This window comes from Haliotis cracherodii, unplaced genomic scaffold (assembly GCF_022045235.1).
Source record: "Haliotis cracherodii isolate W230 unplaced genomic scaffold, xgHalCrac1.p SCAF_11, whole genome shotgun sequence".
In the NCBI taxonomy this organism is placed as follows: domain Eukaryota; kingdom Metazoa; phylum Mollusca; class Gastropoda; order Lepetellida; family Haliotidae; genus Haliotis; species Haliotis cracherodii.
The window spans coordinates 6,032,965-6,053,209 of NW_027266266.1; the positions used below are offsets into that span (position 1 = coordinate 6,032,965).

General features: G+C 42.4%; 1 protein-coding gene across 1 annotated transcript; it reads left to right on the forward strand.

Moving 5' to 3' along the window:
• Positions 1–628: 628 nt before the first annotated feature.
• On the forward strand, positions 629–20,122 carry LOC139456048 (fibropellin-1-like). The gene is made up of 16 exons (XM_071237557.1): positions 629–665; positions 2,449–2,646; positions 3,806–3,826; positions 4,128–4,244; positions 5,360–5,524; positions 6,199–6,315; positions 7,096–7,110; positions 7,389–7,550; positions 8,347–8,514; positions 9,395–9,523; positions 9,762–9,878; positions 11,243–11,431; positions 12,386–12,502; positions 14,586–14,774; positions 15,983–16,087; positions 19,917–20,122. Exons 1-16 carry the CDS (start codon positions 629–631, stop codon positions 20,066–20,068), a joined length of 1,998 nt encoding a protein of 665 aa, XP_071093658.1. The 3' UTR covers positions 20,069–20,122.
• Positions 20,123–20,245: the final 123 nt, after the last annotated feature.

Below are 20,245 nucleotides of genomic sequence, written 5' to 3' on the forward strand. Positions count from 1 at the left end.
TTGATGTCATAAAATATATGTTCTACAGAAGTTATTGACAAATATGCTGCCTTCAACAACTCCCAGCCCAACTCCTTAGAATATTTAATGACATTTCCCGTATGTGGATAGTTCTGAACGCATTATAATGATAATCATAACATCCACATGGTGTAACGTTTACAGGCCACAAAAGTAAAACGCATGATCATAGCCACGTCCTGGAAATATGTACCAGAGTAGATACACGTAGCGGGACACTGCGCTAATCCTATGAAAACATTAGTTCTATTGTTGAAATCAGATATGCTCTTGCCGGTGCACACATCTCCTTGTGAGAAACACACGATCTTATTTGGTGAACACTTTGTCATGATATTCATCAAACTCGAAAGTAATCATAGAAGGCATATGATTGATCCATCACAACTCCCTCTAGTCAGCCAATCGCCGGGCGTCTTGTAGAGCAATATCCAATCAAATTCTCGTCAGTGAAAACGATGAGCCAATGAGCTGTTGTCGTGTCAGGGAGGGTTCGTTGTGATGTCTCCCTCCTTGATTGACACTGTCGCCGTGGTATAATAGAATACACGGGTAGATTGACATTTTCAGAGAGTAAGAATTCAATCTTTAGTCGTGTGTTACCAAGATGCTGGATATGAGGAAATTATTGCTTTTTCTGTCCGGTAGGTGGATTCTTAATAACATTATTACCTTATAATGTTTGTAAATGACAAACATATTATATTAAGGAGATCTATATGTGTATTGTATAATATTTCCTTGAATTGATGGATACATAGTGTAATGTTAGGGTATGAGTTCAAAGTTTATTGGGTTTCATCAAGTAAAATGTGACAGTTCCCATTCAAGAGAATCCTTAGTCTTAAACACAGTCAGGGTATAAACTGCTTTGGTAATGGTGTTTTTTCTATTAATTACTGAATTGGAAGATTTTGTGCCATCTTTTATCGGACGACAAATATAATTTTTTTTTAGCTTTATTCTAAAGTTGGTGTGAGTGAGATTGGCTTTATACCTCTCTGAGCAAATGTTTCACGAAACGCCTTCGAATTGTGCCGTGGTTGTGATTGAGGTCTACGATCTTACACAGTCCTACGTCAACTTGCTTGAACATGGACTTGAATATTGTTGATGATGTAGTCGGAATTGTACAAACTACTGTGCTTTTGGCAGAATTCTTATGAATATGGAAAGGTTTTGTCGTTTTTTAACGCCGCGTGAGAAATATCTTGTTCCAGACACCATGGCGAAACCGCAATAACAGTGTATGAGTGAGGGGGCTAGGTGTCAAGCCGATTTGAATTGTATTCTAGTTATATCACCGCGTGCCAGCTTCATGTGGGAGGAAAGCCCGAAGTGATTCAGGTGTCAGACATTTACCATTTCGGTGAAAACTAGGAACACGGGTATGGTGCTGACAAACCTAGAAACATTTGGTGCGAACCGGGATTCGAACCCACGACGATAGGTGCCCAAAGGACGGAAGTCCGCACAGCGTTCCAAAATATTCAGTGAAACACAAAGTGTATGATTCCTGAATCTGTTTTTCACTTTATACGGCGCGGCGAAGTGATTACAAGTTATTTTCAGGAAATGATTATCAATTACTTTTTAAATTTTATTTAAACAGGGTGATTGTAAACAATCTGTTACAGTTCGATCTGAATGTTTGTACGTCAATACCCCATGGACATTCATGCTCACATGCGAATTGACTCGTTGGGATTCTAGGATAGAACTGATCTTCAGTAAACTATGCTTGTAAGAGGCGACAAAATTGAAAGGTGATCAGGCTCAGCACTCATAATATCAACCACGGGTTTGTCTGTACCGAGTATTTGCAGCACTCCGTGATGATCCGGGGAGGCCTTCAGCAACAAATGCTTGCCGTAAGGGGCAACTAACGGGATCAGGTGGTCAGGCTCGCTGACCTGGTTGAGGGATGTCATCGTATCCCAATTGTGTAGATCGATGCTCATGATATCAATCACTGGATTGTCTGGTCCAGACTCGATTATTTACAGCTCGCCGTGGTATAGCTGGAGCATTGCTGACTTGGGGGTTACCAGGTACTGTCTCCCTTACTGACATGCGCAGTGAAATAGTCCAAAGAAAGTGTGGGCGTTTTTATAGATACCTACCCACATACAACCTGGTGTATCTAGAGTCGCGCTTCCTTGATGACCAAATAACAAAAGTATCGAGAGAGGCACTGGCGGATAATCTGCTATGTTTTCAAAATCGCCTCGCGGAGTTGTTTCCCTTGGCTTTGCCTAATCCTTGGATAATGGGTTCAATCCCCGAATCGGCGTTAAACCCTACTCACTCACTCACTCACTCACTCACTCACTCACTCACTCACTCACTCACTCACGAACTCACTCACTCACTCACGAACTCACGAACTCGCAAGGCATTGAGACTACTTTTTGTGTTGCTTCACAGTGGTGGCCGTGGGTGTAGCAGTACCGCCAGCCGAGGACTGCTCTCCCGGAGTTAGCAGCTTCCGGCCACATGAAACCGACTGTGCCAAGTTCTACCAGTGCAATATAAATGTATGGGCGGAGCTGACCTGCGGGGAAGGAACGGTTTTCAACCCCATTGCCCAGGTCTGTGATTGGCCATACAACGTGGAGTGCCCATGTGAGTGTTGCTCTTTGGGGGATGGGGGTTGGGGGTTGGGGGTTGGGGTGGGGGGCGCGGATGGGAAGAGGTGTTGTTAATCGGTTTGAAATCGGGTGCACTGAAAGTCCTGGTAGACCGTTCACAATGCATTCGTAGTGCTACGACTGTCGTTAGCAGATTTATGGTAATCGTAGCGCTAACGTCGCGTTGTCGGCCCGATATGTAGACAAACCGAGTTTAGGCAGAGCCGAACCGTAGACAGACACCGACACACATGAACCAGAGGAGATCCGGGTTGGCATTGGTCTTGAGCAGCCCATGCTTGTCGTAAGAGGCGACTCAGTTTGTCATAAGAGGCGACTATGTTTGTCATAAGAGGCGACTATGTTTGTCGTAAGAGGCGACTATGCTTGTCGTAAGAGGCCACTCAGTTTGTCATAAGAGGCGACTATGTTTGTCATAAGAGGCGACTATGTTTGTCATAAGAGGCGACTATGTTTGTCGTAAGAGGCGACTATGCTTGTCGTAAGAGGCGACTCAGTTTGTCATAAGAGGCGACTATGTTTGTCGTAAGATGCGACTATGCTTGTCGTAAGAGGCGACTCAGTTTGTCATATGAGGCGACTATGTTTGTCGTAAGATGCGACTATGCTTGTCGTAAGAGGCGACTCAGTTTGTCATATGAGGCGACTATGTTTGTCGTAAGAGGCGACTTTGTTTGTCGTAAGAGGCGACTATGTTTGTCGTAAGAGGCGGCTGTGCTTGTCGTAAGAGGCGACTATGCTTGTCATAAGAGGCGACTATGCTTCTCATAAGAGACGACTATGCTTCTCATAAGAGACGACTATGCTTCTCATAAGCTAACGGGATCGGGTAGTCAGGCTCGCTGACGTAGATTTATGATGTCATGATGTCAATCACTGAATTATCTGACCCTGACTACATTATATACAGACCTCAGTCATAAATTTGAGTGCGGCGTTAAACAACAAACAAACAAGAACAGTACCGGAGTGTAGACAAGTTAAAATCACCCAAGGTTTTGATGTTCTAGGTTGACAAGCCAAACCAAGTGTAAGTCATGTGTTTCTGGAACCCTTGCCTGTTTTATAACACGTCAGGGCGTCACCGGGTATTATTAATACATATATTTTCTAATACGTTTGTGTCGTTTCAGCCCCATCCGACCCGACAGACGGTAAAGTATTCACTTCCAAACTGAATATCTCATGAATCATTTAGAAGTGATTTTGTAATTGAAAGATTTTGTCATTGATTTTCAAACTATATTTTAATTAATGGATTCTTGTTTTTATACCTCACCAATAGGGCCCTAAAAATCTATTTGGTAGCAGAATTACGTCAGTGTGGAAAAAACCAAACAGAACTCTTTTATGAGATGTACTACTTTTTTGGTAGGAAAATATTTTGGGGGCTTGAATGAAGGAGGGAAAGATTATAGATTGATCGATATTGAACACAAGTGATCGATATTTCAGCTTGCAGCACGGCTCCGTGTGAGAATGGAGGATCGTGCGCGACGTCCGGCAACACCTACGTCTGCACCTGTCTACCAAACTACATGGGCAACAACTGCGAGACTCCTACAACGACCGGTACATAACTCCCATAGATTCCACTAAGCTACATTATGTGCCGATTTTCTACAAGCAATCAGCAGCTTATGAAGTTTATTTGTTTTATTTTGTGTTTTTTTTTTTGTGTTTTTATTTGTTTGTTTTAGGCGGGGGGGGGGGGGGGGGGGGGGGGGTTGGCTCTGTTTTGTTCCCAATACAAATCAGCTTTTCTGTTCTCAGCTACAACACGAAACCATTGACCTACTATTCATAAGTATTAATTACAATGTCACTATTTCTACCCCGAGTGCACAGATGCACGTTGGTAATCCGATTGGTCACGTTACACTGTGTGGTTAAACGTCCTTGAGTTTTAAGTTACATGGGAGAAAGTGTTTTCGTTGGTCGAAAGTATATATAAGTACATATATGAATATACTTTGAAACATCTGTTAAAATGTCCTTATTAGCACATTTTCAGATGAATGAATCACATGTACGTAGAAATGTTCCCGTACTTACCTATAGGCGTTCTTATCAATAGCCATCCGGAAAGCATGGCTGCCGGATGAACAGTTACATTGTGTGGTTTGTCCGAAATATATAAAAGAATTGACAACGTTCACTGAGAGATGATGAGCTAACATTGCTTCATGTGGCGTTCCATGTGACGGTGTCCAGATTATCGAGGTTCAATTGTGCCTTGTTGTCAGCTTGTCGATACCTTGTCGACAAAATCATGAACAATTATTAAACAATTGTTGGTTGATGTTAAAAGGGTTTTTTTGGTATCTTGGTAACAATTTGTTGAAGTATGATAGCAAGTTTTTGCTAGCTTATCAGCTTGTTGGTAGCTTGAAAACAACTTGTTGAAGTATGGTAGCAAGTTTTTGCCCGCTATTCAGCTTGTTGGTAGCTTGTTGGTGGTTTGTTGAAGTATGGTAGCAAGTTTTTGCCAGCTATTCAGCTTGTTGATGGCTTGGAAACAGCTTGTATAAGTATGGTAGCAAGTTTTTGCCAGCTATTCAGCTTGTTGATGGCTTGGAAACAGCTTGTATAAGTATGGTAGCAAGTTTTTGCCAGCTATTCAGCTTATTGGTAGCTTGTTGTTGCTTGATGACAGCTTCTTGGTTTGCTTGACGGCGTTGTTACAGATACCTGCATGGAGGACGACCGGGAGTCACTCAACGATCTGCAGTGTGCTCTGTTCAGACGTTGTGTTGGCGGAGTGTGGGTGGACTACAGGTGCCCAGAAAACTCACGGTTTAACCCACAATGGAAAGACTGCTTTCTGCCATCTCAGTACCCCTGCCCAACAAGTAAGTATGGAGCCAGTCACCAGCCCGAGCAACATCGTGGCATGAACTAGCTGGTGCATTCACATAACTCTGAACTCATCTTCCCGAGGCAAGCGTGTCCACTAGCCTATATCAAAGCCTAGTTTCTACCCTTGTCACATCAAGGCCACTTACCGTGGCTCGACCCTGGCGCCACCTCGCGTAGATCACGAGTTGTGTCCCTTGTAATGAAAACACGACATCCAGTCAGATCGCTGATCTGATCCCTCGTTTCAGTTTGACAAAGGCTCGCAGTCGTGAGAACATTTTAAATATGTACTAAAGTGAGTGAGTGAGTATGGTTTCACGCAGCTTTTAGCAATATTTCAGCAATATCACGGCGGGGGACATAAGAAATGGGCTTCGAACATTGTAACCATGTCCGGGTCTTCGGCGTGACGAGCGAACGCTTTAACTAGAAGGCTACCCGACCGCCCCTGAGCTTAAGAAAGAAAGTCGAGAGTATCGATGGTGTATGAACTGTCACAGGTCAAATTGATGTGAATCATGTATGTCTGAACCCGCTACAGTATTCCGGAATAACGTTCGAGTCTGATTATCGTTGCCATTGAACAATTCCGTAACTGTGCCCACAATTACTGTAACGGACAGTTCTATCTATGTGACTCTGCCTATCATGCATCTCGTTCTTCCAGTTCCGTGTGACTCTAACCCCTGTCTAAATGGCGGCGCCTGCACCAACTCCGGCACTACCTTCACCTGCACGTGTCCCGACACCCACGAGGGTGACACTTGCGAAACCCCCGTTACATGTGAGTCAATATGTACACTGAGTCAATCTGTACACGTGAGTCAATCTGTACATGTGACAATCTGTACACGTGAGTCAATCTGTACACGTGAGTCAATCTGTACATGTGAGTCAAACTGTACACGTCAGTCAATCTATACATGTGAGTCAATCTGTACACGTGAGTCAATCTGTACATGTGAGTCAATCTGTACACGTGAGTCAAACTGTACACGTGAGTCAATCTGTACACGTGAGTCAATCTACACATGTGAGTCAATCTGTACACGTGAGTCAAACTGTACACGTGAGTCAATCTATACATGTGAGTCAATCTGTACACGTGAGTCAGCCTGCCTGCACGATTCGAACCGAATTTATTCATTCGGAATTTAAAGTAACTGATTGTTTTAAAAAGGATTACTATTTTTGTTAAATTCCATGCACTTCAAATGTATCACCAGGTGTTTCCGTGTCTAATAAAGCACGTTATACACCCCGATTTGATGGTGGTTAAAACACAAATGTTTATTAGATGGTGATGTATTTGATACGGGTGTCACAGTTGTGTTTTGGGCCTTAGGTTTGCAGTATTTCAGCGACTGTTTTCAGCGTATTAACGTTTTCATAACGTTCATCATATTTTGGTCAACTTCAATTTTCAAGTCTATACTTTCTTTTGTCCTGACGTGTATATGCTTGCATAACACCGTGTACAGACGATGCAATAGTACATGCTCATATTTCCTATTTTAATGTGAATGAATTCATATTAATGTGTTTAATTTTTCTTATTTTTTAGCCGACGGACCAGGAGGTATAGTATACGCGGTTTTCATTTTTGTAAGGCGCGGTTGGTCCAAAAGTTTAAAGGTCGCTGTGTAGAGTTACGCCGTGTCAGGATCCGATCAGTAGTTGTAAGCCCTGATTAACTCCGATTATGCGCAGGGTCTATCAGCAACAGATATACCTGCTGATGGATTCAGCCAATTGTAAAGACCTAAAAAATATTCCCCGACATTCTAAGACATTCTAAGACATTCTAATAGAACTGAAAGGCCACGACAAATCCATCACACTCGCTCTCCGTTCCAGGAGCATGTAGCGCCTCCGACCCCTACCAGGCCAACCCCAACGACTGCAGCAAATTCTACGCCTGCGTCAACAACTTCTTGGTGGAGTTTACCTGTCCCCCAGTGACTCCATCCTTCAATGAAGCGACGGGGTCATGTGACTTCGTATACAATGTTCAATGCGGTAGGTGTTCGCCATGTTCTCTTGTTTCATATTCGACTAAATTCAGAAACAGAATTTCGGAACTCTTACACGGAAGCTTCACCATTACAGTACTACATTAATTTCCAAATGCGCACATTAGACTATATCGTAATCCTGATTGCGGCGCCTGTGCGCATTTGAAGAAACTGCGCAGAAACAAAGGTACAGATGGGGTCACACGGCTGTAGCGGATCTGAATGTGTGGCGTCACGCGGCTTTGAATCCTTTATTCCGACTTTGATTAGCGCTTTTTAAGTAACCACAAAGTGCCGCCATGTTTTTACTCATGTGTACTAACGACGTTGTATTTGTCAATAAAATACCATTACAGTTGACAGGTAATAGCTATAATTGTGCTTCTCAAAGCTGTAAATGCAAGTGCCAACTTTGAGATAAGGAGGCCAATACCATAGTGGAGTCACAGTCCAAGGTTCGAGATAACCCTATGTATTTTCATCTCGAATTCGGGGTAAGCGGGCAAATGTATATGTATTTATATAATGAAGCGGTCGGGACCAGAGAATTGGTCCGAGATAAGGAAACATTCGAGATAACGGAGTTCGAGATAACGAGGTTCGAGTGCATAGTACTGGTAGTACCCGAGTACCTGAGTGTCAGAACGATACAGTTCAAGGTATCTAGGTTCGTGCCATTTGGCTGTCCAATGAAGCTTAATTCAAAACGCCGTGTTATGTTAGCGGACACAGTTCATAGTTAAAGCCGACTAGGATGTGGCTATAAACTGACTCGTTCACTCTTCCACCATCATCAACAGGTAAACTCTCTTCCTGCACAAACGACACTCGTCTCTCTGGCAACAGCCGTGAATGCGATGAATTCTACCGATGCGTCCAGCAAGAATGGGTCCAGTACAAATGCCCGGCTGGCTACAGGTTCAGCGACGCCATCAAAGACTGCTCCGACGGCGTCGACTGCCCAACAGGTGCAGTACATAGTCTTTGTGTTGTCTTCGTTTGTTTGTTTGTTAAACGCCGCACTCAGCATTATTCCAGCTATATGACGGCGGTCTATAAATAATCGAGTCTGTACCAGACAAGTGATTGACATCATGAGCATCCATCCACGCAACTGGAATTCGATCACATGCGTTCAACCAAGCCAGCGAGCCTGACATCCGATCCCGTTAGTCGCCTTTTACGACAAGCATAGTGGCCTCTTACGACAGGCATGGGTTGCTGACGACCTTTTATACCCCGGAGCTTCACAGGCCTTGTCTTTGTGACCAACGTAGCCGTTGTATTATTATTTTGTATAGACGATTGAGTAAGAACATCATTATTGATGAAAACATTGATTCCAGATTCTATGGTACCTAGTTGTTTAGTGAATATCCTTCATATACACAAAGACATCTCATAGACAATACCCTTCAAAGTCCAAATGATTTAGTGAGTGAGTTTGGTTTTACGCCGCTTTTAGCAACATTCTAGCAATATCACGGCAGGGGACACCAGAAATGGGCTTCACACATTGTACCCATGTCGGGAATCGAACCTGGGCCTTCGGCGTGCAACAAACGCTTTTAACCACTAGGCTACCCGACCGCCCCTTCCAAATTCAACACATCCACGCCAGAGAACAATCAGTCTCGAGTAATTGCGAAACAGATTCTATTGGGCGCAAACGGCAAATTTGAGATGGAAAGCATATGCATCGATCAGTTTTATGAAAAACACAACCACTATAGTTCCTACACTGTCCACTGGTGATGTCAGGGCGTGTACCACCAACAAGAGGTTGTTCCCGAGTCTGCATGCTACTCCTACCCTCCTTTCATTGTTCGCGTATCTGATATTTTTCAGCAACCACCACCGATCTGCCTTGCGATTCCAACCCATGTTTGAACAACGGCGTCTGTAGCAACTTTGGCGGCAGCTTCAGCTGTCAGTGCCCCGCCGGATACGGTGGAGAAACCTGCGAAATTCCTCCACGTAAGTTTCCATAAATTACTATTTAGGGGTAAAAGTCATATGGGCCACAGGGGATTTTGAAGCATAAAGTAGCATCTACAAGATATATTGTCACAACCACAGACAGTACTAAATGGAAGAATACCGACACTGCTAAATAAAGCTTTCCGTTATACACTTGTTTCCGTTATACATTTGTTTCCGCTATACATTTGTTTCCGTTATACATTTGTTTCCGTTATACATTTCTAACCCCCAGAGCCCTGTGACTCGGGTCCGTGCAAGAACGGTGGGGCCTGCACAAACCAAGGCAGCAGCTATGTGTGTTCCTGTCTGCCTAACTATGCACAGCCGAACTGTGAGACACTTTCAGCAGGTGAGTTCATCAATCGGCCTCTTCATCCTACTGCAAATCGCAGGCAATTATTTCAGGTATTTTACCTATTTAACGTTATGTGACTAAGGCCTCTTTAACTATTTGATTTTTGGATCAGCCAAACCAAAATGTAGCAAATAAATCTAACATATTGATCTCGCCTACGTTGGTGAGTCTTTCCAGTTATGAAAACCAATTAATAGTTAATGTGTGAAATGAAGTATCTCTTTGATTTATCATTAACACAAATCTGTTCCTTTATTAAATCTGGAAGACAAGTCTATTATAATGTAAAAAGACACGTTATTTTCTTGTTCATTTATACAAACAACCCTACGGGTTCTTAAATAGATCTGCAACTTAAGAAAATATTCCTAACCTATCAAAATGGATCATATATATCACATATTTATAAGTAAAGCTTATATTGATTGAAGGTTAATTTGACTTTATGAGCATGTTTCTTTTCATGACCTACCCCTTGTGGTCTTGAACCAACATGGACATTTCATCCTTAGCGGATTGGTAAATACACTGTCAGCCATTTAAAGACACAAGTAGCATTGCATGCATAAATCATGAACTATATTGACCCTGTACCAGATAGACCTTTGATATGGATCCCTCAAAGACACAAGCAGCATTGTATTATATTTACCCAGTACAGGAAAAATCCTTGATATGGATCTCCCAAAGGCACAAGTAGCATTGCATGCATAAAACATGTACCATATCTACCTGGTCCCTGACGAACCCTTGATGTGGATCAATCAAAGACATTGCATACATCACACGTGTCCTCTATTTACCAAGTACCAGATAGACCCTCGACATGGCACAAAATCTCTTCACTTCAACACAACGAACATAATTTAAAATTAACACTTCGATTTTAGTTTCAAGAACATCAGTAAATATGCTGTCGTGCCATTGGAATTCTGGTTTATCGATCACTTGATTGTCTGGTTTGTTTACAGGCCGCATTGACATGACAGCAGTACTGCTGTAGGACGTTAGGCAACACATGTTCGATAAGATTCTACCTTTGGAAACAGCCGGGTTGCGACAATTTCGCGATCGGGGGTACATTTGCCATACCCCGTAGTTTATGGCAGGAGTATTGTGGGTGGGGCGTCAGGCATAAAACAAACACTTACTTTTTATACAAATTGTGTGAGTGGCGGGTGCTACCGGTGGAGCAAGTCTTGGCATTTCGCGAAGACCTGGTGTCATCACTGATTTTCTGCAACCGATTCCGATGATGTTCACAGATATTTTGCATTTTAAGCCCAATGGAATGTGTTTCAGCAGATAACCGAGAATATGTATTCTGTAACGTTGATGTTTTATATTCCCTCTGACAGTGAACGGCGGCTGGAGCGAGTGGTCAGTGGTGGGCACGCCTTCCACGTGCAGCAAGATTTGCGGGGGTGGACAGCAGCAGGTCTCCAGAATCAGAACGTGCACCAACCCCCCTCCTTCAAACGGGGGCTTGACCTGCCAGGGCGACAACACGGACACCATCGGAGTTGCCTGCAACACCAATCCCTGTCGTTAGTGTGACCTAGTTCGTTTCCATCTGTGTAGCAAACACAACCCTCTTGCATGACGTCTTCATTTTCTGTAGCGTCCTTTCAGCGGGAAGCATCCTATGCTTTTGTCAGTATGAACAGCTTTGTTCAACATTTCCTTCTCAGGATATGTATCAAGTTTCCTAAACCGCCATTACTCCAGTTTGTAGTAGCCTGTACTCTCGCTCAGTGTACCAATCCTCGTAAGACATATCCTTGACAGTGTTCAGTAACCTTCATTTTAACCAGTATCCCCCCGTGTGTGATAACATACAATTTTGTCCATGTTAATAAACCCTCGTGTCACATTGTCTTCATTGCACGCAATAACCTTCCTTCTACACCAGTACCCCCGTGTGTATCAGCCTACAATCTTGTCAGTGTGTATCAATCCTCACGTAACATTGTCTTCATTGTATGCAGTAATCCCCTTTCGCTATACATTTGTTTCCGTTATTCATTTGTTTCCATTATACATTTGTTCCCATTATAAATTTGTTTCATTAATACATTTGTTTCCGTTATAAAGTTGTTTCCGTTAATACATTTGTTTCCGTTTTACATTTGTTTCATTAATACATTTGTTTCCGTTATACATTTGTTTCCGTTATACATTTGTTTCCACTATACATTTGTTTGCGTAATACATTTGTTTCCGCTATACCTTTGTTTCCGTTATACATTTGTTTCCATCATAAATTTGTTTCCGTTAATACATTTGTTTCCGCTATACATTTGTTTCCGCTATACATTTATTTCATAAATACATTTGTTTCCGTTTTAAATTTGTTTCCGTTAATACATTTGTTTCCGCTACATATTTGTTTCCGCTATACATTTGTTTCCGTTCTACATTTGTTTCATTAATACATTTGTTTCCGTTAGACACTTGTTTCTTTTATACATTTATTTCTGTAATACATTTCTACTTTCCAGAGCCCTGTGACTCGGGTCCATGCAAGAACGGCGGGGCCTGCACAAACCAAGGCAGCAGCTATGTATGTGTCTGTCTGCCTAACTATGCACAGCCGAACTGTGAGACACTTTCAGCAGGTGAGTTTATCAATCGGCCATTCATCGTACTGCAAATAGCAGGCAATTATTTCAGCTGTTTTACCTATTTCCCGATACGTGACTAAGGCCTTATGTCTTTAATTATTTAAATTTGGGATCAGCCAACCCAAAATGTAACAAATAAATCGAACATATTGATCTCGCTTACATTGATGAGTCTTTCCAGTTCTGAAAGCAAATAATTAGTTCGTGTGTGAAATGAAGTATACCTTTGATTTATCCTTAACATAAATCTGTTCCTTTATTTAACCCCGAATAAAAGTCTATTATAATGTTATAAAACGCATTTTCTTTTTCATTTGGACAAACAATCCTACGGTGTTTGAAATAGATCAACCTAAGAAAATATTCCTAACCTATCAAAAAATGGATAATATATATCACATATTTTCGCGAAACCGTATTACCAGTGGTTCATATTGGGAAAGGGAGGTCACTCTAATTTCAAACGTGAGTTATCTCAGTTGTTTTCGTATTTGCGAGAAATGGCGTCACCCACGCTGTACGTTGTTGGTCCAGCTATTAAATGCCCAGCTTATACCTAAGGTAAAACGTTTTCTTAATTAAATGTTTGAATGCATTATATATTCATGTTCCCATCCGTACATCTTCTAAGATTGGTTTAGTGCTGATAACCATTTTCTAAAATGTGGGCCCACATTTTTCCCGTCATATATGGTGATCGAAACAAGTGGGCCCACATTTGTATTTCGCCTAGCTTCGTTAGGTTGTTTCGTTAGTTCTGATAATCAATTCCTAAATGTGGGCAGACGTCCTTCCCTCATATTGATTGCCACAGGAGGGACCACATTTATTAATCGCGAAATTCTACTTAAATACTAGTATTGATAATCATTTTCTCAAATGTGGGCTCACATTGTTCCCGTCATATATGGTGATCGAAACAAGTGGACCCACATTTGTATATCGCCTAGTGGCTAGACGTTCTTCCGTCATAAATCGCTAAGCTTCATTAGCTTGGCTTACTTATAACTGTTTTCTAAAATGTGGGCCCACATTGTTCCCGTCTTATAGTGATCGAAACAGGTGGGCCCAGATTTGTAAATCGCTGGGTGTTTTGGTTGACGAAGTCATTTAGGCTAGTGGGCTCACATTTGTCATTACTTTGTCATTTCTTTGACCCTGTACCAGATAGACCTTTGATATGGATCCCTCAAAGACACAAGCAGCATCGTATTTTATTTACCCAGTACAGGAAAAAGCCTTGATGTGGATCTCCCAAAGGCACATTAAGCATTAGATGCTTAAAACATGTACTATATGTACCCAGTGCCAGACAGATATTTCATATGGATCCCTCAAAAACACAAGCAGCGTTGTACTATATTTAGCCATTATCGTAAAAAGCCTTGATATGGATCTCCCAAAGGCACAAGTAGCATTGCATGCATAAAACGTGTACTATATTTACCTGGTCCCTGACGAACCCTTGATGTGGATCAATCAAAGACATTGCATACATCACACGTGTCCTATATTTACCAAGTACCAGATAGACCCTCGAGATGGCAGCAAAATCTCTTCACTTCAACACAACGAACATAATTCAAAATCAACATTTCGATTTTAGTTACAAGAAAATCAGTAAATATGCTGTCGTGCCACTGGAGTTCTGGTTTATCGGTCACTTGATTGTCTGGTTTGTGTGCAGGCCGCATTGACATGACAGCAGTACTGCTGTGCGACGTTACAAAACACATGTTCGATAAGACACTACCTTTGGAAACAACCTGGTTGCGACAATTTCGCGATTGGGGGTACATTTGCCATACGCCGTAGTTTATGGCAGGAGTATTGTGGGTGCGGCGTTAGGCATAAAACAAACACTTACTTTGTATGCAAATTGTGTGAGTGGCGGGTGCTACCGGAGCAAGACATGGCATTTCGCGAAGACCTGGTGTCGACGTCCTCGCTGATTTAGAGCAACCCATTCAGAAGATGTTCACAGATAGTTTGCCTTTTAAGCCCAATGGAATGTGTTTCAGCAGATAACCGAGAATATGTATTCTGTAACGTTGATGTTTTATATTCCCTCTGACAGTGAACGGTGGCTGGAGCGAGTGGTCAGTGGTGGGCACGCCTTCCACGTGCAGCAAGATCTGCGGGGGTGGACAGCAGCAGGTCTCCAGAATCAGAACGTGCACCAACCCCCCTCCTTCAAACGGGGGCTTGACCTGCCAGGGCGACAACACGGACACCATCGGATTTGCCTGCAATACCAGCCCCTGTCGTTAGTGTGACCTAGTTGATTTCAATGTGGAACCTTTCCACCTGTGTAGCAAACACAACCCTCTTGCATGACGTCTTCATTTTCCGTAGCATCCTTTCAGCGGGTAGCATCCTATGCTTTTGTCAGTATGAACAACTTTGTTCAACATTACGTTCTCAGAATATGTATCAAGTTTCCAATATCACCATTACTCCAGTTTGTAGTAGCCTATACTCTCACTCAGTGTACAAATCCTCTTGAGACATATCCTTTATAGTGTTTAACCAATACCCCCATGTGTATTAACATACAATTTTGTCTATGTTAATAAACCCCCATGTGACATTGTCTTCATTGCATGCAATAACCTGCGTTCTCTACACCAGTACCCCAATGTGTATTAACCTACAATCTTGTCAGTGTGTATCAACCCTAATGTGACACGGTCTTCATTGCATGCAATAACCTTCCTTGTACTCCAATGGCCCCATGTGTATTAATCTACAATCTTGTCAGTGTGTATCAATCCTCATGTAACACTGTCTTCATTGCATGCAATAACCTTTCTTCCACACCAGTGCCCCCGTGTGTATTAACCTACAACCTTGTCTATGTGTATCAATCCTCATGTAGCGCTGGTTTCATGATGGCGGTAACAGTCTTTATACACCAGTGTGTTCCTTGCTCCTGTCTATCCATACCTGTATTGTTGTCAGTGTATTCACACCCTCGTGTAACCCCGTTACCTCATTCAGATCACAGTGTGCAGTAACATTATGTATACATGTGTGTTTCTGTTTATCAAGAACTGTATTGATGCCAGTGTATACCAATGTCTTTCATTATCCGTATCCTTCCAGACATATCGTCACCGCATAATCACCACTCCAATGTCTGTGTAAATGTAGCCCCCGCTGTCGTAGCCACAGAGTCATAGACTTGATCAGTTCCCCTAGCGGCATTTGCCGAACCGTATTCTCCACGGAGCGGAGGACAGTGCAGTTCCTAAACTCTGGTATCTAAAGTATCGTGCATGATAGTGACATGCATTACGAGCTGACCACTGCCATATTTCCTAATGGGATTTCGCAGGCAGCCTTGATATCTTCACAACATCATTGGACATCGCCAATGACGAAATGTAAATTACACGAGTTATGTTCAGCCACTTGTCTCGTGTTCACAGACCATTGTAACTGGTTGTATACGAACTTTTGCACGTGTTTCAGCGTGTGCCAGTCAGCCCTGTAACAACGGCACGTGTGTCGACGTCTCGGATACAATATTCACATGTGAATGTCCCGTGTACAGAGTGGGTACCTTTTGTCAAAACGGTAAGACATGTTTGATACAGGTGTGACCTCTGGGATATAGTTGTGACCTGTGTGATATAGGTGTGACCTGTGTGATATAGGTGTGACCTGTGTGATATAGGTGTTACCTGTGTGATATAGGTGTGACTTGTGTGATATAGGTGTGACCAGTGTGATATAGGTGTGACCAGTGTGATATAGGTAGGACCAGTGTGATATAGGTGTGATCAGTATGATATAGGTGTCACATGTTTGATATTGGTGTATCAATGTGTGGTGTGACCTGTGTGATATAGATGTGACCTGTGCGATATAGGTGTGACCTGTGTGATATAGGTGTGACCAGTGTGATATGGATGTAACCAGTGTGATATAGTTGTGACCAGTGTGATATAGGTGTGACCAGTGTGATATAGGTGTGATCAGCATGATATGGGTGTCACATGTTTGATATTGGTGTATCAATGTGTGGTGTGACCTGTGTGATATAGATGTGACCTGTGCGATATAGGTGTAACCTGTGTGATATGGGTGTGACCTCTGTGATATAGATGTGACCAGTGTGATATAGGTGTTACCAGTATGATATGGGTGTGACCTGTGTGATATAGATGTGACATGTGTGATATATGTGTGACCTGTGTGATATGGGTGTGACCTGTGGGATATAGATGTGACCAGTGTGATATAGATGTGGCCTGTGTGATATAGTTGTGACCAGTGAGTTATAGGAGTTACCAGTGTGATATAGGTGTGACCTGTCTGATATTGGTGTGACTTGTGTGATACAGGTGTGACCTGTCTGATATAGATGTGACCAGTGTGATATAGATGTGACCTGTGTGATATGGGTGTGACCTGTGTGATATAGATGTGACATGTTTAATACAGGTGTGACCTGTGTGATATAGATGTGACCAGTGTGATATAGATGTGACCTGTGTGATATAGATGTGACCAATCTGATATAGATGTGACCTGTCTGATATAGATGTGACCTGTGTGATATAGATGTGACCAGTGTGATATAGGTGTGACCTCTGTGATATAGATGTGACCAGTGTGATATAGATGTGGCCTGTGTGATATAGTTGTGACCAGTGAGTTATAGGAGTTACCAGTGTGATATAGGTGTGACCTGTCTGATATTGGTGTGACTTGTGTGATGTAGGTGTGGCCTGTGTGATTGAGGTGTGACGTGTGATATAGGTGTGACATGTGTGACATAGGTGTTGCATGTGTGATATAATGAAGACCAGTGTCATGTAGGTAATACAAAATATGTATTTAATGGAAGTGTTTAGCTTCTTCGTTTAACAATCAATAGTGTGTTGCTAATTCCTTTATCGCTGGGTCAAATCAGCAAATATAACTGAGGAGCAAAAGAAAGTACACAGAGTCAAGAGTCTTTTGTATATTTTTGGTTAAAATTGATTGTGTTAATTTAACCGTCACTCATTCTTGCAACGGTTTTGTAAACAAGAAGTTATCTGCGTGTTTCATTGGTTTATTTTGATCTTATCCGCCCATGTCAACATCCTAACATTACTCCATTACGTAATGCTATACAGAGTAAGATTATTTATGTTACAAATATTTCCCTTTAAAATCCGTAAATAATGCTTTACGTACTTTAAGATAAATTTAGGTTTTCATGCTGTCAATAACTTTCTGAAATCAAACTTGTAGAGCCCTTTCTAACAACCATCCTGTAGTTTCATGCTGCGTGTATCTCATTAGCGCCCACATAGGCAACATTACCAAAACCACGCGAGTATTTACGGCTTGTAGATGGCAAATGTTGATAAATGTCACAAGGAGTGACATTCTTGCATGATCTTTGGGGGACTATTTCATTACCTATACTATATGTTCTTGATATATACATGTCTACGTTAATCGATAGATCAATACTTTCTTAGCATATAATGAGGATGCATGAACGTTTTAGGTCGATATATGGCTGTCAAAACTGTATCAATTCTTTACTCGGAGTATGTATTGTCTGTTCCAACATTGTCAAGAAATGAAGTATCATTATCAAATATAGACACTGATTTACAAATAACATTAGAGAAAAATCCAAACAGTAGTAAGTATATTTAGTTCAACTCAGATTAATAATTGCCTGTGGTTTCATACCCTGACAGCCTGAATAACGGGCTGACACTCAGCCAATATGAAGTAATATCGCATGCATCTGAATCCATGGCTTGTCGTTAACAGGGAGTAGGATTGGAGATGTTGTATTGGTTGTTAAAAGGACCGTTGATTGTTAATGACGGATAAAAAATAATCAGACAACCATTAATGCGGCCACTGTTCATTTGTCTTGTTAGAAAATCGTTTTGTAGACTTTCTAGAACACTAACATTCAGGACATCCCCATACGTACATTGGCATAGCCTCCCATCTTAACTGCATGGTTTTGTTCTGTTGTCACTACAGTCGCAGTACTAACCTTCTTTGTCAGACATTGACAACCCTCTGAACTAGACTTAAAATAACCCTTAGAACACTCTGTGTACTTATTCAAATGGTTCACCACGGGGGGTGATGTTCCTTCATGGCTAACAAGACTCAGCCCATCCTCTTTCATCACTTGGCTGCGTACATGTAGATATTACCCGTGAAGATTCCGGGGTAGAATAGGTCTTCAGCAACCCATGCTTGCCGTAAAAGACGACTATCCTTGTCGTAAAAAGGCGACTAACGAGATCGGGTGGTCAAGCTCGCTGACATGGTTGATACATGTCATCGATCCTAATTGCTTTGATCGATGCTCATGTTGTCAATCACTTGATTGTCTGATCCAGGCTCGATTATTGACAGAGCGCCGTCATATAGCTGGAATATTGCTGAGTGTGGCATTAAACAACAAACAAACAAAACCTCTACAAAAATTGGTCTATTTGCGCGCAGACCCACTGTATCCTCACTTTAAAGAAGTGATTTTTATCAAGGTTTCACAAACACATAAATTCAAGATGTGACTGACCAATTTTGGGAACCCGCCTCCTAAAAGTTTCTTTTTCTTTTTCATTACCCTCCACTGAATACTGTCATCTTTTCTAATGACCCTTCCCATATTATCTCTCCCCCAAACCTAAATGACCGGTCCCAAATACGTGCTGGTTAACGAACTGGGTGAAGGTCATTCTAGAACGCCATGGTCAGCTTATCATGCATTAACCTGAAGGGTAACGTGTTGGTTAAAGCGCTCGCTCCTCACCCTTTACATTCTTCCGATGGGACAATGCGTGAAGCTAATTAATAGTTTCCCCTAGACCAGCAGCGTAAAGCAATATTCACACACTCATTCATTGCTCAGTACTCAGAATGACAGCTTAACATGTCCACTGCTGCCATTCTAACACGAGCATCTGTCAACGATAAGGTCTGAAGACAAACGAGAATGATCGAACCGGCGGTCTGAATCTTCAAGCATTACTTGGCAGCAACGGATTGGAAACTGTAAGACCTTGCACCGAAAAACTGAAAATGCACTGTGTTACGAACAAGCATTGAACACCTGCCTTGTGATGAAGAGAGGAGCGTATTTTCCACAGGGCTTTCATATGCTTGTAATCAGTTGACTAGCATGACGCCATAGTCTAGCAATATTCCTTTCCTGCCGTTCTAACACCAACAATGCATGACAATGTTACATTGCTTTAATCGCTTCTACGTTTCACCCTTGCTGATGCGACATCAAACAATATTTCTTCATTGACTTTCTTTTCATTATCTAACACTTCCCACTGACACATCACGTCTCCCGGCCATCTTGTTTTCGGTCACGTGACCCACGTGATGCCCACCATGACGGTCCCTGGTCGTGTGTTTTCAGAATGTGACTACCCCTGTCCCCCCGGCGTCGGCATCATCTACCCCGACCTCGTCGACCCCAGCAAGTTCGTCAGCTGCTTCCAAGGAATGCGCATAGTCAGGTCGTGCCCTGTTGGGGCGACCTATAGCTACACTCAGAATAACTGTGTGTAACGCGGCCCCTGGTCGGCGGATTGTAACTGTTGGTCATTAAAAGTTTCGGTTCTTGATCGTCTTTATGGACTTCTCTGAGTGGGTGCCTTGTGCGTGGTCTAGTTGCAGAGCGTCCACCCCGTCCGCATCATACCAAAAGACGTTTAAAGATGGTACTTGTTGTTACCCTGCCTGGCG